This window comes from Hesperophylax consimilis, chromosome 17 (genome assembly GCF_061612785.1).
Source record: "Hesperophylax consimilis isolate HC1 chromosome 17, BYU_Hcon_1.0, whole genome shotgun sequence".
Classification (NCBI taxonomy): domain Eukaryota; kingdom Metazoa; phylum Arthropoda; class Insecta; order Trichoptera; family Limnephilidae; genus Hesperophylax; species Hesperophylax consimilis.
This window is the reverse complement of record NC_142852.1, coordinates 33,524,087-33,547,993: the sequence shown is the minus strand read 5'-3', so window position 1 is coordinate 33,547,993 and position 23,907 is coordinate 33,524,087. Positions and strand designations below refer to the sequence as shown.

The window sequence follows — 23,907 nt, the reverse complement described above, 5'->3', positions numbered from 1 at the left end:
GAATTTGTGTGTATTTGAGTTTCTCAATAAAATCCAAATAAATGGCATATTTATAAACATATCCAAAAATTAAAAACTGTTACGAAGATGAAATACTCTTTGAAATTTTATTATTAAAAATATATTTTTTTTAAAATGACTCAATGGCTAACACTGAACTAAAATTACTGATAATGAAAAAAAAATTATTAGACAAAAGTATTACTAAAACATTACTACCACCTCACTTTTTTGTCATTTCATATAAAAATAATTAGTAAAAAAATCACAAAGTTCATTAATTTCAATAATTATAATATTTGGCTAATTTATATAGCGCCGTTTTTGTGTAAAATCACCTCAAGGGCACTGTACAAATACAGGGTGCGGCAGAGAGGACGGACGTTTTTCAGATGGGTAGTACTCTCCCCCTCCGTCTACGAGAGAGGTGGGGGGGGGTGCCGCTTGACTCGTTAGTTCCTAGCATTGTTTTACCAGTTGTCTTCATGGAGCCGTGGACGGTGGAGCACCGCGTTTTCTCCTATGATTGTTTCGTCTGAAATAATGAGTCAGTCACCGTCGTACAGCGTGAGTTTCGTCGCCACTTCAACATTCATCGGAATAGAGCTGTTCCCTCTCGAAACACCATCCTTCGTTGGGTTGAATCACTTCGCAGGCGTGGTGAACTGATCAACAGAAGACCAAGAGGAGCTCCGCGAACAGTTCGAATTCCTGAAAATGTTGAAAGCGTTCGACGAGCCTTTCTTCGCAGTCCGACTCGATCTGCTCGGAAACATGCTGCTGCACTTCGCCTCAGTGATCGTTCGGTAAGGCGAATTTTGCATATGGATATCGGCTTTCACCCCTATGATATAGAGCGATGTTGGAGAGAGTCTACGCGAACTTCCAAGAACGTCTCCAGCACTGCATCAACGATTTCGGCCACCACATGCCTGATGTGATTTTCCACACTTGACTGTCTCAAATGCTATTTCCTCGCGAACCTGATTCCATCAATAAATTTGTTTTTGAGTAAAAATTAACTATTTTATGATATTTTTAAAACCGTCCGTCCTCTCTGCCGCACCCTGTATATTTATTAAATAATAAATATGACTGACTTACAATCAGGATTCATAATAACTAGTGACTTACATGTAAGATTTATATCTAGTGACTTACGCATATGTATTTGTATGTTCCTTTTCTGCCGTAAAATACTTTTTGCTAAGTTTCATATGTATTTATATTAGCTCCACATAGGAGGCATTTCCCTCAGGTCCTATATCATCTTAGGGAATGCTGTGTGGAGGATCTGTTTAAGGAAAGTATTCTGAGAGGGGTGGGTAGGAAACCAGAGATGACGTATGAATACATCCCTCCCACTCCTTACAGTAATTCAAGAGATTCCAGTAATCTAAAAATCCAACTGTTTCTTAAAGATTCCGGTAATCCGAAAATCCAGCTGTTTCTTAAAGATTCCGGCAATCTGAAAATCCAATTTATTTATTTATTGTTTCTTTACATTGTATCTTTTTTTTTAAAGTTAGCATTTTTAACCTCACTAGGACAAGTCTGTGTTGAGGTTTGTTGTTTGTTTGTTTCTTAAAGATTCTTAAAGATTAATTGTTTCTTAAAGATTCTGGGAATCTGAAAATACAGCTGTTTCTTGAAGATTCCAATAATCCGAAAATTAAACTGTTTTTTAAAGATTCCGGTAATCCGAATTTCTTAAAGATTCCAGTAATCTGAAATTCCAGCTGTTTCTCAAACATTCCGGTAATCCGTAAATCCAGCTTAAAGATTCCAGTTATCTGAAAAATCGTAAAACCGAACAGGCACCATACTGTAATATCAAGATGTACGTGACTCAGTAATGGTTGTGCGCAGGATACGAGGAGCTGATGTGCGACGTGGTGAACATCAGCGTGCAGATGTACGAGACGAAGATGTACCTGACGCCCTCGGAGAAGCACATGCTGGTGAAGGTGATGGGCTTTGGCCTCTTCCTCATGGACTCGGAGGTCTGCAACATCAACCGGCTCGACCAGAAGAAAAGACTCCGTTTGGATAAAATTGATCGCATATTTAAGGTATGTTATTTTCTTATAACAATACCGTAAATTTATTGAAATTTTGATCAATTTTATTTTGAAAATAAATAACATTTTACAAAAATATTTGTGGCAAAATTTTATATCATATTTTTTTATAATGTGATACTTCAAAAGAGCGCCCCTGTCGATATATTAAAAAGACAGGGGAACTATGTAGCCACCCGGTTAGGCAAGGTTGCGAGGCGGGTTAAGGTAGGGGCTGTAGGAAGGGCTTTATTAATGAGGAACTTGAAGAGGCCCGGATTATATGAAGGAGGAGAAACGGGAGTCGGTAGTTCGTTCCACATGCAAGTAATTACACAAAAAGCGTGGAAGAAACAACCCGTTCTCATGAAGCCAATATCAACTGTGAACTGGAGTTCCGTTCGTGTCTGTCCAGTTTCATTAATCAATGCCGCTAGCTTATTAAAGCAGGCTTCATTAAAATACCTGCAGATTCTATATTATTATAGAAGTAAAAAAGATAAATAACTTTTTCGAAATCCAATGTTTTAACACATTGTAGTCGGGAGCTTCAAACAATAGACTCTAGCCTATAGCGGGTGTTTTTCGCGATTAGCGCAAAAATATATCGCTTCAGCTAAATCTTCACCAGAATGGGCAGACAAATTATCGGCGAATATTTCCTCATCACTTTTGTTATTATCTGAAGACATTTTTGAAGGGTAAAAGAAAATATCAATGAAATAAATTCCACTAAAAAAACACGTCTGTTTTGTAACTCTGTATATCATAACTTAAGCACGTGTATATTAGCGCCACTCTATCTTCACAAGTAACGAGTGCCGGGAAAAGTCATTCAGGAAATGATTATTTTAATAACATCCTCGGGATTATCTGAGTAAAGGTCCAATGAATTTATAACACGTCATAAAATATAATAGGTACTCATATTCCCAGTACAACTAACAAACAATCTTTGAAATTTAACACGATAAAATTGCCTAATTATTACGCGCAATCTCTCATTGAGCTGCGCAAGAGTATGTGTGTACATAAAAGAAACAACGGCATATCTTTTTTTTGTTATATGTGTGTGTAGTTTGTAATGTCTTCAAGCGTTTAGATTAAATAGTCACGGGAAATAATGGGGTAACTTTACCTTCCTCGCCTTTGAAGTGGAGCCGGCGTAAAGGGTATTTTTACCCGTCCCTCCGATAAGCACCAGTCGGCCGCGCGGGTAAAAATACCATTCCCGCTCATAGTGTGTTAAGATAATTTATATTGTTTTATAAATTTTAAATTAAATATCCCTGTCGAAGACTTAAAATACAATTTCTTATTAAATACTCTAAAAATACATACATTAGAAGATAGACGTAAAATAAATGATTTTATCGTTCTTATTCAAAATACTTAAGTCTAAATTCGACTGTTGTGAACTCCTGCAACTTATAAACATACATACACCCACAGTAACAACACGACAAAATACAATATTCTACAGCAGCACACATAAGCGTAACTACATTGCCCACTCTCCGATACAACGACTTCACACCATGGGAAATCATTACTTGGGTGATGTTGACATATTCAATACCAACTTGGCAAGTTTTGTGGATCATTTAAAACATTTATTTCAACAATACTCCTAAACACATCATGTAAACCTACAAATAGCTGTCATTTTCTGTTTTTGTTTCTTGTGTTTGTATGACTTGTTGCATAGCTTTTATCAAATGTTATTTTATTCTTATTTTTTATGTTTCAAAGTATCTGTCAAATTAAAATTATACTACCAACCATGTAAAAGCCCTCTGGGCGTTAACCTCTCAGACAAAGACTTTTATTTACTTTGTGTTCCTTTGCGAACTGTCAAAACGTGAAAATTTTTGTGTTATTTACGAGTTTTGTTAAAAGCTTCATAACTCACGTTTTGGGAAACGTGGCCTCATTCTAAAAAATGTTTTGGAAAGATTATGAAATTCACTATCGTATTGTATTGTTATACGTAAATATTTGCGTTTCTAAATATACATTTTCTGAAAACGTCAAAAATATGTAAAAATTGCTGACCATTATTTCAAAGCTGTGAAAAATGTACTTTTTTCTGAGTATCATAAAGAAATAACACTTTATATATTGAAGAAATATAATTAAAAACTATTAGTCACCTCAAAATATTAACCGTCCAAACTAAAATATTTTTAATAAATTATTTAGAAACGCAATAAATTATGAACGAACAAGATGACAGATCCAATCGACTTAGATAATGCACCTCTACATTCCATAGATATTCTTGAATACAGACGAGTAGCGTTATTCATTATCGATACTCTGTTTTTTAAATCATGGCAATCCGTATACTAGTGATGGAAATAAATCGATTTTTGTAAAATCTCGCGCGTTTACGCGAAAAGACGTTCTAATGTCTTGACCGCTATTATCATATTTACGTCTTTTGACGTTCTAATGTTCTGAGTGGTTAAATAAATAAATAAATAAAGATAATTTTTAGACAAAAAAGTTGAATTGTTTGTGTGGGAAAATAAACATTGAAATTATCTTGTTTACTTCTACCATCACGTAGAATCACCTTCCAAAGATAGCGTATTTTACCCCCAGACACCCTGTATATCATACAGGGTGGAGTGGATAAATATATATTTGCCGCCCGATTCAAAAGTGGCGCCTTTCATTATGTTATGCTACTAATGTTGTGTTGTCTTCCAGAACCTGGAGGTGGTGCCGCTGTTTGGAGATATGCAGATAGCGCCCTTCAATTACATCAAACGTTCCAAACACTACGATCCCAGCAAGTTAGTCATATTACTTAACAATGTTAACCTTTTGAACGTGTTAATTTGCTCCGTTTTATCTATACCCGTACGCGGTACATATTTTCAAATACCTATGCACGCAATTAAATGTCAAATTATAGCATTCTGGCATGATTTATTGGACTATATAGACAGAACAGATTATTCTCCACAATATGAAAACAAATCCTCGTGTGTCAACACTCTTAGATGTTTATAAAAACAAAAACATAAAATTTCATACAAAGACGTACCGTATCTTTTGAATGTGGTCACATGTGGCCATTCACTCGGCGTGTGTGTACTTAGGTGATAGACACAAGTGGGACACCATGAGCACTTATCATTTTTAGTTATGAAACATTGTGAATGACATACTAGTACTAACGCCATCCGTTGACAAAAATGTAAACTAAAGGACTAAAAGGCGCGAAGAGGCGCACTTGATTATCGATCTTTTTTTATGAAATACAATTTTATTTTTGAGAAATTCTTGTAGATGTCAGCATCGTGATAGTTCTACGAATGTCCAAGTGAGCAAGAAATACATTTATGACGAAAGAGCGCTGGAATATCGTCCGTCAAAGTTTCCGTATCAACAGTTGATACAGCCGCGTGTGAGTATGGACTTTTTGCCGTAACAACAGTTGATCAGCCGCGTGCTAAGAGTTAACAATGCACATGTTATTGCAAGTCTTCCTAAAATGGATCCAAGACTCTCACAAACATTAAAGATATTTACTTCGTAATAATAATATTTTGCTAATTTATATAGCGCCGTTTTCGTGAAAGATCACCCCAAGGGCGCTACACAAATATATTTATTAAATAATAAATACAGCTACCTTACAACTAGGATTCAGTATAACTAGTGATTTATTTCTAGTGACTTGCAACTAAGGCTCATAACTACTGACTTAAATCTAGTGACTTACATCTAATACTTATATGTATCTAGTGACTTGCGACTAAGGCTCCTAACTACTGATTTATATCTAATACTTATACGTATCTAGTGACTTGCGACTAAGGCTCCTAACTACCAACAAAAAACTAGTGACTTGCATCTAATACTTATATCTAGTGACTTACATCTAATACTTGTGACTTATGACTTAGGCCTATAACTACCGTCTTAACGACATATATCTTTACATATGTGGAGATTTACAACTAACATACTTAAATTTAAAGTAGTTAGCGCAACACGGCATAACATCCCAAAAACAAATAACAAAAAAGTGGTGTTCATTGTTCATTTATGGCGTAGAATAATTCAACAGTGGTGTTCATTGTTCATTTATGGCATAGAATAATTCAACAGTGGTGTTCATTGTTAATTTGTGGCATAGAATAATTCAACAGTGGTGTTCATTGTTCATTTATGGCATAGAATAATTCAACAGTGGTGTTCATTGTTCATTTATGGCATAGAATAATTCAACAGTGGTGTTCATTGTTCATTTATGGCATAGTATAATTCAACAGTGGTGTTCATTGTTCATTTATGGCATAGAATAATTCAACAGTGGTGTTCATTGTTAATTTGTGGCATAGAATAATTCAACAGTGGTGTTCATTGTTCATTTATGGCATAGAATAATTCAACAGTGGTGTTCATTGTTCATTTATGGCATAGAATAATTCAACAGTGGTGTACATTGTTCATTTATGGCATAGAATAATTCAACAGTGGTGTACATTGTTCATTTATGGCATAGAATAATTCAACAGTGGTGTACATTGTTCATTTATGGCATAGAATAAAGAAGACCACTAGAAATGCCTTCAATGTAGAAGGAAACCATTTTCGCCACTGATTTAGCATGCGCTCTGTCTGTCTTACCATCCTGTTTGAATTTCATAATGACAGTTAGACATTGTAGTTCTGCATCACGAAAATCATCCACATTTCTTCTGTTCTTCTTCATTCTATGATCGATATGTACATATTGTTTGGATAATGAATTCATTTTTGTACTTTAGATGGCCGCTATCGTCGTCCGCCATTCCTGCGAGCCCGCAGGCCGACCTGATGGTGCACCTGCCTCGGATCCGCGAGGACCACCAGAAGTACATCGCCGAGCTGGCGAGGTACAGCAACGAGGTGCGTCCATCCACATCCTCTCTTGTATTGATCACGAACCACTGATGAGTTATTTGTGTGTCACAAATTTATCGGCAACACAAAATAAATATTTAAAGGTTTCAAAATGTCCAATGGAGTGCTGGTACCTATCCTGATGTATGGTAGTAAGGCGTGGAACTGGCGGAGGAAGGATGAAAGTAGACTTAATGCTGTATAAATGAGATCCCTGAGGGCTATGTGTGGTAATGATCGTGTGAGAAATGTAGATGGTTTGGGCATGTAGAGCGAATGAATGAAGAAATGAGTGTAAGGAGAACGTGTGCATGGTTATTCTACCTAATTACGATCTCTCTCTTTCTGAATTTATATTACGAAAACGGCATTGAACGTTATCATAGGGTTCTTCGACCAGTGATGCGTGGTGAGGCTGCCATTTAGTGCCATGCACTCGAACATGTTTAAATATGAATCAGCATGAATAGATTAGCTGAGAAATCCAGTTAGGAGTTCACACTCCAATCCTTGTTGAAAGATAGTGATTTTGTGGCGCGTGCCCAGTTCAGACATTCCTTTGAATTTGTTTTTAAAGTTCCGCGGAATACACGTGATACGTGTGGTTGTCCCGAGAGCGCGATTACAATGGGCCGGTCAGTGGCTACGAGCCAAGAACCCGCGTGCGTGGTTAATTCCAAAAGTGGCCGCCAGGACGCCAATGGCGTGAGGCAGCACTATCTTATTATTATGTAATGAGCAGGCAGCATTCTGCTGATGCGCTCAAATCTGATTTGACAACAAGTTTGCCAGTAATTGAGTTGTTTTAAGTTTGAACTAAGTCCTTTCTTCTCTCCAAATGTGAATCCAATAGAGCTTTGAATTGATTTATATTTGTTGCATCGATGACATGTTGTGGGAGTTTGTTCCAAGCATCCACTACTCTATTTGCAAGGAAGTGTTTTCTAGGATTAGATGCAAAAGGCGTTTTAGTAATAGTGTCCACGGAGATTTATATATTTATTAGTAGTGAAGATTTGTTGGATGCTAGGGCAACTGTAATGTCCAGATAAAAGTCTCGATCAAGTCACCCCTTTCTCTTCTTTCTTGTAAGGTTGGTAATCATAGTTCCTTGAGTCTATCTTCGTATCGTAGATCTTTCAGAGCTCTTGGTATTTTAGTGAAACGTCTCTGTATCTTGTTATTCTTTTGATTTAAAACGTCCACATAACAGGGGTAAGAGAAGAACTGCGGACTGCTGACTGACTGACTGATGGTGTGTGCGTATAATAAAGTCTGTCTGTGTGCGCAGGTGACCACCACTTACAAAGAGTCGGGCTCCGAGGAGGAGAACGCCGCCACGGCCGAGCTGGCCTTGCGGGGACTGCAGCTGCTGTCGGGATGGGCCTCTGTGCTTACGGAGCACTGCTCCTGGAAGCTGCTGCATCCAACCGACCACCACCGCAACCCCGCCTGTCCAGTGGAAGCCGAGGAATACGAGCGGGTAAGTCTTTCTTTTTATGTTTTTTTTAATAATTTGTTCTGACAATGACTTAAAACAAGAAAATCTGAGCCCTTGACAAAAAACTACTGTCACCATAAATAAGCCTGATGAATTTTTGTAAAAGTTTCCATCGCAATGTGCCTAAGTTGTTCGAAATTGTTGTCACTCATTTTCGGAATCCACTTACACAGATAAAAAACGATTCACGAAAACTATCGCTACAGATCACCGAGTGGCTTTAGCGAGTTCATACTTGTATTGAGAGCGCACACCAGTGTTTCCAGAAGGAGCGCTACGTTACCAGTCTCGTCTCTCTCGCTTAAGTAGTAACCTTCATCCTTGCAACATACCCCAGGTGATGCCACAGTCTCACTGACGGTTGGGCGAGCAGTTGAAACTCTTGTGGAGTACCGACGACTGTGAAATACTGAAAACAATTTTCATTTGATTTAGGCGACGCGTTACAACTACACGTCTGAAGAGAAACTGGCGCTGGTGGAGGTGATCGCTACGGTGAAGGGGCTGCAGGCGCTGCTGGCGCGCATGGAGGGCGTGTTTGCAGACGCAGCGCGTCGCTCCGTGCATGCCGCACTGCAAAAGTTCGTGCAGGTCACACTGCGCGAGCCGCTGCGCAAGGCCATCAAGAACAAGCGCGACCTTATCAGAAGGTATGTGCATTTGAAAATATAATACTCTATCAGTAATCTGCTAGATTATCTGATAACTTCTATAATCCGCTCTTATTATGTTAACCTCTCAGACAAAGACTTTTATTTACCATGTGTTCCTTTGAGAACTGTCAAAACGTGATAATTTTTGTGTTATTTACGAGTTTTGCTAAAAGCTTCATAACTCACGTTTTAGGAAACGTAGCCTCATTCTAAAAAATGTTTTGGAAAGATTATGAAATCCACTATCGCATTGTGTTGTTATACGTAAATATTTGCGTTTCTAAATATACATTTTATGAAAACGTCAAAAATATGTAAAAATCGCTTACAATTATTTCAAAGCCTTGAAAAATGTACTTTTTTCTGAGTATCATAAAGAAATAACACTTTATATATTGAAGAAATTTAATAAAAACTATTAGTCACCTCAAAATATTAACCGTCCAAACTAAAATATTTTTAATAAATTATTTAGAAACGCAATAAATTATGAACGAACAAAATGACAGATTCAATCGGCTTAGATAATGCACTTCTACGTTCCATAGATATTCTTGAATACAGACGCGTAGCGTTATTCATTATCGATACTCTGTTTTTTAAATCATGGCAATCCGTATACTAGTGATGGAAATAAATCGATTTTTGTAAAATCTCGCGCGTTTACGTGAAAAGACGTTCTAATGTCTTGACCGCTATTATCATATTTACGTCTTTTGACGTTCTAATGTTCTGAGTGGTTAAGTTGAATGCATAAAATGAAGCTCTCTAATTAGCTGATATTCCATGGAACCCACTGTGGAAGAGGACTTCGTCTCTCCTCTCCACTCCACCTTGGTTCCCAGGAGGCCCCGCAAAGGAGAAGTCTACTCCTCCTTGGTTCCCTGAAGGCCCCATGGTAGAAGAGTCCACTCCCCCTTGGTTCCCTGAAGGCCCCACAAGGGAAGAGGGAGTTTTCGAATGGTTTAATGAGTATCTAGGGAAATATAAGGTCTACTCCAGCAGAGCCCCAAGTGCTGGGGTAAATACTCCGAGATGCGAGCCTGTTTCTTGGTGGCACCGTTGGTGACACTGTTCCCCAGGTCATTCGGCCTGAGCACGGTAGCTCACACCTTAGCTTGGGATGGCTATTCCAGCTCGTGTTTCCACTCCCTGAGCGATGGGTTCGCCACACTAACTCTTTTTATCTTACTCATATACACGTTTGTTACCAAGCATCCTAAGCTAATACAAATAGCAAGCTCTAAGCTAAGCTATTCAAATATTGTCACCAATCATGGCTAAAGTCATTTCATGCAATAATGTTTGGATTATAATAGTACGGCACGTTCCAGAGTGGAAGATACTCTCAGTATCGCCCTGGTGTAGAACGGTTGTTTTAAATGGCTTTAGCCATGTTTGCTGGCCAGATCTGAATAGCCAGGTACTCCCCTACCTTCCCATCTCCTTCCCCTACCCAGAGCGCAGGAGCAGTCGGGACTCTTGCGCGGTTTTCACATTACACACCATTAGTAACTCTTATGCTAATGTAGCTGATGTTTGTATTAAGCTTCTATTGAAGTATAAAGCTGTCCTAAACTAAACGTTTCTACGGGCGATTCTGTTAGTATCTGCCACTGTGGAAAGTGCCGCTAATACAAGTATTATATATTATTTAATTCAAATGAATCGAGTGCGCTTCTCCGTAGCATCATGGTGTCAGTGCGAGAGACGTGCGGCGACTGGGCGCGGGGAATTGACCCCGAGGCGGACCCGGCCCTGCGCGGCAAGAAGGACGCGCCCGACAAGGAGTACAACGTTCGCATACCCAGCCGGAACGTGGGCAAGTACCTCTCTAATTTTGTATTAAAGCCCACTGGAAGTTGGTTCCATGCTTCCACTACTCTATTTGCAAGGAAGTGTTTCCTAGGATTGGATGACATGTTGTGGAAGTTGGTTCCATGCTTCCACTACTCTATATTAGTAGAATGGATGACATGTTGTGGAAGTTAGTTCCATGCTTCCACTACTCTATATTAGTAGAATGGATGACATGTTGTGGAAGTTGGTTCCATGCTTCCACTATTCTATATTAGTAGAATGGATGACATATTGTGGAAGTTGGTTCCATGCTTCCACTGCTCTATATTAGTAGAATGGATGACATGTTGTGGAAGTTGGTTCCATGCTTCCACTACTCTATATTAGTAGAATGGATGACATGTTGTGGAATTTAGTTCCATGCTTCCACTACTCTATATTAGTAGAATGGATGACATGTTGTGGAAGTTAGTTCTATGCTTCCACTACTCTATATTAGTAGAATGGATGACATGTTGTGGAAGTTAGTTCTATGCTTCCACTACTCTATATTAGTAGAATGGATGACATGTTGTGGAAGTTAGTTCCATGCTTCCACTACTCTATATTAGTAGAATGGATGACATGTTGTGGAATTTAGTTCCATGCTTCCACTACTTTATTTGCAAGGAAGTGTTTCCTAGGATTGGATGCAAAACATGTGAAGATTTTTTAGATATCCAGATAAAATTTTGAATGTCTCAATCAAGTCACCTCTTTCTCTTCTTTGTTTTAACGTTGGTAATCTTAGTTCCTTGAGTCTACCTTCATATTGCCGGTCTTTCAAAGTTCTTGATCTCTGTACTCTCTCTATTAGAACTATATTCTTCATAAGTATATAAATATTATTTAATGATAATGTTGGTTGTTCTGTGTTCGGTTGTGCGATCAGGTCCCTCGTCCACGCAGCTGTACATGGTGCGCACGCAGCTGGAGGCGTTGATAGCGGACAAGTCAGGCGGTAAGCGCACACTGCGGCGCGACCTGGATGCCACCACGCTGCAGGCCATTGACACATTCCACCGCGCCAGTTTCTTCTGGAACTATCTGCTGTCTTTCTCAGGTAATTAGTAAATATATAATTTTTTCCAAGAAAGTAAATATTTGGGATTATGTATTAAATGAAAAACGCACATTGTAATTCACCACTACTAATATGTAACGACTCTTAAACGTCAGAGTAGCAATCATCAAAATACCCTCAACTGTCCTCAAATTTCCTTTGACGAGTTTTGTATAAAAGTAAAGTATAGTTAGTTGAGGTTTCTCAAATATCGCCTCACTAGGCTAGCCTGTGTTGAGGCAGAATTTTTCAAATTACTTCCTAATACCTTTGAACATACCTATACTTGTATTAAGTTGTATTCGCTCAATAATGTGGTGACTTCAATAACTGCGAATTTGGATGAATGCACCGGTAAAGGCCCTATTCTTATTTTGATCCAAGTTTTTACATTGTCTTTGAAATTTTTTTGTGAATCACATTGTTTTATATTGTCTGGAAGAATGTTGTAGAGTCTTGTCGCAAAGTATTTAATGTTTCGTTGACAAAACGTAGTATGTGTTATCGGTATTTGTAGTAAGTTTTTGTTGTTGCTTCGTGTACATCGTGTATTTGAACTTTTTTCGTAGTAATTATGTATATTTGAATATAGATGAGTTAGGATAGTTTTTGCATATAGCTGCCGAACATCAAACACATTCATAATATTCAAAATTAGATTCGAGTCTGTAATTATAGGTAGCCTTAGAATTATTTTTAAAATTGTTTTCTGATCCTTTATGATTGGGTCTAGTGCAGATGAAGTGCCGCCTCCCCATCTATGATACCATACTCAATAATAGATTGGTAGACTGCAAAATAAATCATTTTCAGATGTTGTAAGCCGAGAAAGTTTCGTATGATTTGAAAAAGTTCATGGTTTTTCTTATTTTGTTTGCAATTATTTGAGTATGAAGATTCCATTTGAGATATGGATCAATGGTGAGGCCGAGGTACTTCATCTGAGTAGAGCGCTTAATGTAGGGGCAAGGTATTTTATGCTTTAGTTCATTCCCGTCTTGAGTACGGAATTCTAGTATGGGGATCTGCCACAGCAAATAATATTAACCACGTAGATATTGCTCAGAAGAGCATTATAAAAACCATACTAAAATTACCCATCACAACCCTCTCAAAAGATATTTTTAAGTGTTTTGACATTCTAAATTTAAAACAAATATATGCCAAGAATATTTTAATACATCATTTTAAAAACAGAAAATCTCCTAATGAAACTCCGATACATGATACAAGAGCCTCAAAAAGGGATATACGAGATGTTCCAAAATTCATGACAAGTTTTGGCCAAAGAAGCCACATATATCTGGCAACCAAACTTTACAACATCCTTCCTCCAAGTTTGAAAAAGATAGAAAAGATAAATAAGCTTAAGGAAAAAATCAAAACATGGGTGAAAGAAATGAATGCAGACATACTAGAAAATGTATTAAAAACATCATAGAAACTAAATAACAGAAAATCAAAAAAATCTACCAGTCCGCCTCAGCACAGGACTACCTAGTGAGGAGGACTAAGAAGAAACTATATGAATTAAATATTATAGATTTTTATATAATGTAACTCTCATCAAACCTTATTAAATAGACACTAATAAAAAAAAAAGGTAGGTAGGCATGTAATATCGAGATAAAAACTGTGATTTATGTTTTTTTGCAATTATTTTCTGTTTACCAGATAATGTATCTTATTATTTTTGTATATTTCAAGTTTAAATTGTAAGATGTTTCCTCAGAATAGCTAACTGTATCTAAAAAAAATATTTCTTCAAATATATAAATTGGTTTTGTTATTTCTACATAAACCTTAACAAACAAATATAATGTATTTTCAAAGAAATTATGATCTTTGTAGTACATTGAAAACTCTAATATGTATTTTCATTTTTGCGACATCGTTTTACACAAATGAATTTTGATATTCATAAACTAATTATTTGTTAAGGCGATGCATTACGTTGCGTAATATTTTAAATAGAGCCGCTATCAATAACAACCCTTACGGAGATGGCGATAAGGTTTAAATTCCCGCTTAACACCATCCGCCTGTTTTGATTTATGCAAGAAAAAAACATGTCAAAAAAGTGCCTTTTATTTTATTTTGTGGATGTTCAGGCATGAATATTTAATTTTTTTTCGATCATTTTACAAATAACTTAATTTGCCACATTATACAATAAAATCATAACCGAAAATAAGTTCGTAAGTAGGAGAGTTTGAACTTTAAAGCAGTTTTCATAGGCCTTTACATTATTTTTTTCTGGGCTTATAAAAAGACTTATCTAAAAAATACTCGATTATTTCAAAGGCCAAGGTGTATTCTACTCGCAGTATTTAATTAAAGCATCTGAAACAATTCTAGGCGACCAAATTTTCAAACCAAAAACACATGATTTTAAAATACTATGTATGGCATCGCCTTAAGAGGCTATATTGATGAAATTAACAGTAGAATCTACAGTGACATTAGTGCAAGTGATTTTGATTTTGTCCTCTATACAGTTAAAGAATAAAGAAAAACAGTTGACTGGTCAAAAGTGGTGTATTACAATGTGTGTTTTTCATTTAATAAAAATTTATTTTAATATTTTTTTAAGTTGGACAGCTTTCTCGGAAGTCGGTATTATAAGTTTGTCTATTGTTTGTTGGTTTCAGAGTCGCTGCAGAAGTGTTGTGACCTCTCCCAGTTGTGGTATCGCGAGTTCTACCTTGAGATGACCATGGGTAGAAGAATCAATGTAAGTTTTAAAACTCTCAAATTAATTTGTTCGCTTTTAGGAACAGCTCACATGGTGTTGTAGAAAATGTTGTGACTCCCTTACTGTCATGGTGAGAAATATGGTCTAAATTGTATTAGAAAGAGAAAACACCAAGCTTTATATAAAAAACCATAGAATAATTAAAATCTACTATGTACGTACCTCTATGAAATTAAAGGTTTCGGCTGCAATTTGATAAAAAATGTATGAAATTTTGTCAATTTTTTATGAATTATTTTTATATGAAATGACAAAAAAGTGAGGTGGCAATAATGTTTATAGTACATTTGTCTAATAAAATTTGCGTTCTTTTTTCGTTATCAGTAATTTTAGGTCAGCGTTTAGACAAAAAAACGTAAGGTGAGCCATTTTTCTTAAACTTTTTTATGTTTGATTTAAAAGTTTTAATATTTAAAAAATTACATGTTTATTTTTCTAATGTTAAAATTTTAAAGTGTATTTCATCACCTTTCAAAAATAGTTTTTAGTTTTCGGATACATTCAGAAATATCCCATTTATTTGAATTTTATTGATAAATGGAAATGCACACAAATTCTCCTACGTTCTGACAGCTTCTTTAACCCATTGGCTTCAAACGACGCCGTCCCGGCGTGTGTACGGCGATGTGTCTTAAAATCAAACGACGCCGTCCCGGCGGGTCTGATGTCTGTCGGCTTAAAAACGAAAAAGGGATACATTATTAACATCTGTGTTTAAAATTTTAAATGCCAATCGCTCTGTAGATAATTAAGCATTTATTTCGTAGTAATTGGCAGGACTCCGTTGGTACAATTTTTTCCTGATATTTACGGTTGAAATTTTGTTATATTTCAGCTTCATTGAATTATTTCAAAATGGCGTGTGGTTCGGGAATTGACAAGCTTGTTCGTAAAACGCATGGTGGGCTGCTAACAAGAGCCCAAATGGCAAAAAATATATATTATGGTAATAAGTATGATTAATGTACAACTTTTCTTAATCCACTTATAAAAAAATGAAGAAAAAAAAATGGTTTTTGAAAAAAAAAATTTTTCGTATCCTTGTTTAATCATATTATTTTTTTTTTTTGAACAATGCATATATTTTTTACATACCTTGATTCAATGCACAAGTAAATTAAAAAAGATTGTTTCGTTTGCATGTTTAGTTTAAAAGTTATGTAAGATATTATAGTACACCACTGCACTTAAAACTTTTGGTACAAAATTAATTCGGATGTGAAGGACCATTTTTTAGCCAAACAATTCGGAGGCCAATGGGTTAAGAAATATAACCGTCAATATGTGAGAGGCCTGAAGGGTTAAACATCTAAATTCCCAGTGTCGGCACCGGAATCCCGGGATTGAACAATGCTGGCACCGTAATCCCGGTTCTGAAAAAAATTCCCAGGATTGAAAGCCCTAATTTGAACCAATTAGGGAGTATCTATTTTATTGTTTAGCAGTTTAAGTAGATACAATAGATCTGACAATGATTTAATGTTAATGTTTTATTTTAGAAATGCACGGTGCGTCACCAGCACAATGAGGAGTGCAGTGACCTGATCACCATGGAGAAGCGCATCCAGTTCCCCATCGAGATGTCCATGCCCTGGATCCTCACCGATCACATCCTCAAGACCAAGGAGCCAAGCATGATGGAGTAAGTCTCCTCTTCTTAACCCGTACACCGCTCAACAAATCACATTTCGGCACTGGTGAATCCTACACGATCTGACCGTGCAACCTTCTGATCTGATCAAAGTGAACTTAATAAGTTTGGCATTTGAAGGTGCTGCTGGGATAATCCCTTTGCAACACACTCGAAGGACCAGTCCCAAGAATAATGCAAATCATCTTACAGAATATATGGGACAAATGAATATTGACTCGATGGGCAGTATTTCTCAATATGTGAAATATAGACTTCTGAAACTTCTGCTGATGCGCTCATATCTGATTTCACAATAACTTTAACAGTCATTGAGTTGTTTTAAATTTAAAATAAGTTAATCCTTTCTTCTCTCCAAGTAAGAATCCAATGGAGATTTAATTAGGTTTATATTAGTCGAATGGATGACATGTTGTGGAAGTTTGTTCCATGCTTCCACTACTCTATTTGCCACTATAAAAAAAAAAAAAAAATTTTGCAAGGAAGTGTTTCCTAGGATTGGGCATCAAGCATAAAATGTGCTGGTATTTTCATAGATCTGAGAAAAGCTTTCGACAGTATATCCCACACAAAACTATGGAAAAATTAGGTAATCTGAACATTAAAAAGAATGTTGCAAATTGGATAAAAAGCTACCTAAATAATCGCCTTCAATATGTCAAAATAAACAATGTATATAGCAATGAAGATACATCTAATTATGGAATCCCACAAGGTACGGTACTGGGTCCAATATTATTCATCTTATATGTAAACGGGATATTTTCTCAAACACTTCATGGTAATATAACCTCTTATGCTGACGATACAGTCATTATTGAAAGTGACAAAACATGGGAATTAGTAAAATTAAAAGCAACAGAACACTCTTAAATACTGGTTTGACATAAACTTACTATCTCTAAATAGCGAAAAAACTCACATTATACCATTTGCAATAAAATCAAATGACTTTCCACAAAATTTTGACATAATTATACACGACAATTTAAAAAAACATAATAAAAAAAACTGTTTAACATTGAAAATTTCAAAAAAATATTAATATTTAAGAATAATAATAGACAAAAACCTAAACTGGAAAGATCAAATCAACCAAACCGTCAACAAAATAAGAAAGTTAATTTATACATATATTTTTGAAAATTCAAAATTTTCTATCATTGGAAATTCTAACATCAGTCTACCACGCTTTAGTACAATCAAATCTCCAATACGCTGTAATCATCTGGGGAGCTGCATACAAAACAAATCTACTTCCTGTTGAAATTGTACAACGTCTAATTATAAAAATAATATTGAAAAAACCAAGAGATTATCCAACACACCTAATTTTTGAAGAATTCGAAGTATTAAAATTTAATGAACTTGTCCAAAAAAACAAAATACCTCAAATAATAAAAGAAAATTAAAATCACAGCTTTTTAACTGAAAGTCGTACTCGTCAAATACATATATTTCCAACACAAAAATGCAACACCACTTTTGCTCAACATCATTATACATATTTAGTTAAAAAATACTTCAACAGCCTTTCCGAAAATATCAGAACAATAGAAAACGATAAACACCTACTAAAAGAAATTAAAGAGAAGTTTAATGTAAAAATACCAAAATGATGAAACTATCTTTTTAATTAATTATAAATTTTAATATTCATAATTTCAAACACTAAGGACGGGTTGTTTCGGAGAATTTGAACAATTCATCAAATTTCAACGTTAATTTGCGAGTTCTGTGAAAGATATTTTATAGGTCTGTTATTATTTCAGTTTTGTCAAGCAACTAGCCTATAATGATAAATAGACATCGGATTATATGCACTAACAAAGTGCCAAAATATGCATGCAAATATGCACTAAAAAAGGCCGAAATATGCACTAAAAACTCTTGATTTGCCCAAAATATGCACAATGCAAAATCAAAAAACCATTTATATTTTTATATATTTTAATTAAAGGCTGTACAAAAACAGCGAAATATTCTTAAAATTATGCATAGTTTTTGTGACAATATACAACTAAGTATTTTTCCAAATAGTCGAGCTCAAATCTGTGACGTTTGCCACCCAGTATTAATTTGTACGCCGAAAACGACCTCTCTACGTCAACTGACGTCATTGGACAAAATTTAAAATTTGGCGCCATTTCTGGAGATATCTGTTTAGGCAGGGTTCATACCCTGTGCCGTTGATGTAGGCATTAATGTTCTTCATATCTTCAAGACTCGGGTTTTTAAGCAAAATAGAGTCTAACTTTTTACGAATCTTTTCTGATTCAATATCAATATAATGATAAAATATCAGAACTTTCACAGAACTCGCAAATTAACGTTGAAATTTGATGAATTGTTCAAATACTCCAAAACAACCGGTCCTAAATATTCTTCATCTTGATACTCACCACTCTTCTAGACACAAGCGCCAGCTTCTATAGAAGAGGAACATTAAAAAATTAAAAGCAGTGAAAACTAATTTTATGAATTATTTTAGTCAAAATTAATGATTATACATACTCTGTAAATTGATTAATTATTTAATAAAAAAAATATAAAAAAATTGGATGCAAAAGGTGTCCATGGAGATTTACATTTGTGTTGATGGTGACAATTTCTTAAATACCAGGACATCTATAGTCTCAATCAAGTCACCCCTTTCTCTTCTTTGTTACGTTGGTAATCTTAGTTCGTTGAGTCTATCTCCATATTGCCGGTCTTTCAAAGCTCTTGGTCTCTGTACTCTCTCTATTAGAACTATATTCTTGGCAAAGTATGGAGTCCGTATTTGGAAAACATATTCCGGGAGAGGTCGCACATATTGTTTATATATTTTTAACATCAAGTCTAGTGTTAGGTCAATGAAGGCTTTCTGATTAAATATATTATTTTTTAAATTTTTTTATTTATTTATTCAAAAAAACAGTTTTTAACATAAAAAACGTACTCTGCACATCTCACTAGGGCATTCCTGTATCAAGATGTGCAGCTTTACAATTATATCATTTAAAACAATACATATATGTAAACTTAATATAATAATAACATTAAACTTAAACCTAAAAAAGAAAAGTTTATGACACGGTCGTTTCATGACCGGTAGACAAAAATAAACAAAATTTTAGTAACAAATGTATGAAAAATAAAAACAAAAATGTCAACAAAAGAAGCATTGGTAAGTAAGTTGACAACAATAATATTCTTCTGTTATCTAAAGTACAAGGTACCTGTGCTGAATTACAATAATTTAAATTTGAAATTCAATAATTTATTATTATTGAATTTGTTATTTTTCGACCATTAAATTTCACTGTAGGTGGACAACCTTAGTCGGAATATTTGATGATAAATTGCCATTTGATCGTAAATTACCATTTGACAATAAATTACCATTTGATCATAAATTACCTTTTGATCTTAAATTACCCTTTGATCAGAAATTACCATTTGGTGGTAAATTACTATTTGATCTCAAACTACCATTTGATTATAAATTACCTTTTGATCATAAATTACATTTTGATCGTAAATTACCCTTAGATTGTAAATCACCATTTGACGATAAATTAACATTTGACCGTAAATTAACATTTGATCAAAATTTACTATTTGATGTTAAATTACCAGTTGACTGTAAATTAACATTTGATTGTAAATTACCAGTTGACTGTAAAGTAATGTTTGATTATAAATTACCATAAATTAAGTTTTGATAGTACATAATTTAATCTTTGATCTTAAATTACCATTTGACCGCAAATTACTATTTGATCGTAAATTACCATTTGATAGTAAATTACCATTTGATGAGTAATTTTACTTTAAAAAGATTGTTAAAAGATAATGATCATCATCACTCTAATCAAATTGTTAAGTTCAGGAACAGACAGGTTAGGTTAGTCTAGCTTACCTTATTACTTGCCTACGATCAATTTGCTTACAATCATTTGAGAGTTACGATCATTTGGTTACGAAATTTTGTTTACAGTAGTTTTTTCTATAACCGTAACTTCTTACAGTTAAATTTATTTCTAGTCGCTTACATCTAAGACTTAAAACTATCGACTTAAAGTAAATTATACACGTTTATGACCAATATGGTACTAACCCATTGGCATCAAACCCCGCCAGCCCGGCGGGGGTCTATCGATATGTCTTAAACTCAAAGCACGCTGGCACGGTGGGTCTGAAGTATGTCGGCTTAATTAAAATGGGTTAATACACAATATGTACTGCTTTAAAATGGTTTAATACACAATACTGCTATAAAATGACTAACAACCAGACTCAATTAGGCTTAAAACTAGGGACTTCGACTAACATACATACATTTAGTCTATTGTCGAGTTATTACGTGTTTCTGTCTGCAATGGTTTCAGTAAAGTTAATGTTGTGACTGTTCCAGATACGTACTCTATCCCCTGGATCTGTACAACGACTCGGCACAGTACGCCCTGGCCGTGTTCAAGAAGCAGTTCTTGTACGACGAGGTGGAAGCAGAGGTCAATCTTTGCTTTGACCAGTTTGTCTACAAGCTGTCGGAGCAAATCTTTGCGCATTACAAGCAGCTGGCCGCCAGGTAAATAGACAAAAATGGACAACGAATGACTAAGTATATAATCTAACTGATCCACCAGTAATATGTGTGTTTTTATTGCAGTATCCTGTTGGACAAGCGATACCGCGGCGAGTGCGTGTCGCGCGGTGCGTGGTCGCTGGCGCAGCCGGCCGCGTCGCGCTACTCGGCGCTGCTGCGCCAGCGGCACGTAGCTCTGCTTGGCCGCTGCGTAGACCTGGCGCGACTACTCGCGCAGCGTCTCAACGCGGACATGCACCGCTCACTGTCGTGCGCCGTCGCCAAGTTCGAGGCGGGTGACATCACTGGCGTCGTGGTAAGACAAATCATAATATTATAAACTTGGCTCTGAATGATTGAATGAATGTAGGACCCCCTTTGCTTATAATTATTGTTATTATTTAATGAGCTGCTTTCTGCTGATGTGCTCATATCTGATTTCACAATAAATCAATCCTTTCTCCAAATGAGAATCCAATGGTGCTTTGAATAGGTTTATATTAGTAGAATGGATGACATGTTGTGGAAGTTAGTTCCATGCTTCCACTACTCTATATTAGTAGAATGGATGACATGTTGTGGAAGTTAGTTCCATGCTTCCACTACTCTATATTAGTAGAATGGATGACATGTTGTGGAAGTTAGTTCCATGCTTCCACTACTCTATTTGCAAGGAAGTGTTTCCTAGGATTGGATGACATGCTGTGGAAGTTAGTTCCATGCTTCAACTACTCTATATTAGTAGAATGGATGACATGTTGTGGAAGTTAGTTCCATGCTTCCACTACTCTATATTAGTAGAATGGATGACATGTTGTGGAAGTTAGTTCCATGCTTCAACTACTCTATATTAGTAGAATGGATGACATGTTGTGGAAGTTAGTTCCATGCTTCCACTACTCTATATTAGTAGAATGGATGACATGTTGTGGAAGTTAGTTCCATGCTTCCACTACTCTATATTAGTAGAATGGATGACATGTTGTGGAAGTTAGTTCCATGCTTCCACTACTCTATATTAGTAGAATGGATGACATGTTGTGGAAGTAAGTTCCATGCTTTCACTACTCTATATTAGTAGAATGGATGACATGTTGTGGAAGTTAGTTCCATGCTTCCACTACTCTATATTAGTAGAATGGATGACATGTTGTGGAAGTTAGTTCCATGCTTCCACTACTCTATATTAGTAGAATGGATGACATGTTGTGGAAGTTAGTTCCATGCTTCCACTACTATATATTAGTCGAATGGATGACATGTTGTGGAAGTTAGTTCCATGCTTCCACTACTCTATTTGCAAGGAAGTGTTTCCTAGGATTGGATGACATGTTGTGGAAGTTAGTTCCATGCTTCAACTACTCTATATTAGTAGAATGGATGACATGTTGTGGAATTGAATACTGGGCCAACAATCTCAATTAAGTCACCCGTTTCTTTTAACGTTGGTAATCTAAGTTCCTTGAGTCGTTTGTAAATGGTCTCTCTGTTAAAATTATTATCGTGGAAAGCATATTCCACGAGAAGTTACATGTATGGTTTGTATATTTTCAACAACAAGTCCAGCAAGTTTCGGCTTTCTTTCTGATGTAATTGAATTTGCGTTTCATTCCCAGGAATTGGAGGGACTGCTGGCGGTGAACCGGCTGTGTCACCGCCTGCTGTCGCGCTGGCTCACACTGGACCCGTGGGACGCGATGCTGCGCGAGGCGGACCACAGTGTGCTGGCCCCCTACGGCCGCATTGCGCTGCACGTCTTCTGGGAGCTCAACTATGACTTCCTACCCAACTACTGCTACAATGCCGCCACCAACAGGTACCATTAATACCTTATTCCGCGGAAGTGATGAACCACCGCCTACTGTCGACCTGCGGGACGCGATGTACCACTGCTTGCTAGCTATCAGTTATCTTTCTGGCTATCCATTTGCGGACGGACAGCGTTATTGAAATAAGCTGTTTTTTGTGTAGATCCAATCAAATTACACGCCATACATTCATCTACGTCCACAGCATAAATTGTTTTAAAATCTCAACCACAGGTGGCAGCACAAGGCCTATAGTGGCGGCCGGTAGCTCGATCTTTTTCTGTACAACAGTAAAGTCAAGACAGGTCGGCTATTACATTGTAACTGATAGTTTGTGAGATCGGCGTTTGGCGATTATGGTGAAAAAGTTATACATCTACAAATTATTATAAGCAATAATTTTAGCCTGAAATGCCTGTGCAAATTGAAAAATCTCCTGAGAACAAAATAAATGCCGCCGACGGGCATTAAAACTTATACGTACATGGTTATTCTATCTAATAATATTACGAAAACGGTACTGAACGTTACCATAGCACATGAATAGGGGTTAAAAGTATCAGCTTACATGAGTTTCTGCTACTGTGAGGCTGCCATTTTTTGCCACGCGCAACGAACACATTGAAACATGAATCAGCATGACTAAAATCGCTGTGAAATCCAGTCAGGAGTTCACACTTCAATCCTTCTTGAAAGATAGTGATTTTAAGGCGCGTATTCAGATTTAACGACACTCTTTTTAATTTGGTTTTAACTTCTGCGTTGTACGTGTGGTTAATTTCAATGCGGGATCACAAAGAGGGGGATCAACGGCTATGGCCGCGGACCCGCGTGCATGGTTAATTCCGAAAGTGGCCGCTAGGACGCCGATAGTGAGTGGCAGCACTATTCTATTTTTATGATTTAAAACGGCTTCATAACATGCATTTAACATTTAAAACAACTCGGAAACAGCAGTTTCGGACAGCATTACAGTGTCAAGCGTCAGGGCAGATGTGTAAAGATTGTGGTGGAGTGTGTGCTTATGTATGTAGATGTGATACCGTGTCGCAAACCGCAATCCTCCAAGAGCTGGAAATACATTATAATTTATGATGTTTTTTGC

General features: G+C 36.3%; 1 protein-coding gene across 1 annotated transcript in view; it reads left to right on the top strand.

Annotated features, from left to right (window-relative positions):
• The window catches only part of Cyfip (Cytoplasmic FMR1-interacting protein Sra-1), a 60,840-nt gene that overhangs the window by 16,388 nt on the left and 20,545 nt on the right, over positions 1 to 23,907 (top strand). Inside the window, exons 7-18 of the mRNA XM_089642162.1 lie at positions 1,870 to 2,072; positions 4,776 to 4,861; positions 6,848 to 6,968; positions 8,254 to 8,445; positions 8,899 to 9,113; positions 10,805 to 10,938; positions 11,848 to 12,018; positions 14,670 to 14,752; positions 16,273 to 16,415; positions 20,824 to 20,997; positions 21,079 to 21,310; positions 22,611 to 22,810. Coding sequence (XP_089498288.1) covers positions 1,870 to 2,072; positions 4,776 to 4,861; positions 6,848 to 6,968; positions 8,254 to 8,445; positions 8,899 to 9,113; positions 10,805 to 10,938; positions 11,848 to 12,018; positions 14,670 to 14,752; positions 16,273 to 16,415; positions 20,824 to 20,997; positions 21,079 to 21,310; positions 22,611 to 22,810 — 1,954 coding nt within the window. The remainder of the gene's footprint in view (positions 1 to 1,869; positions 2,073 to 4,775; positions 4,862 to 6,847; positions 6,969 to 8,253; positions 8,446 to 8,898; positions 9,114 to 10,804; positions 10,939 to 11,847; positions 12,019 to 14,669; positions 14,753 to 16,272; positions 16,416 to 20,823; positions 20,998 to 21,078; positions 21,311 to 22,610; positions 22,811 to 23,907) is intronic.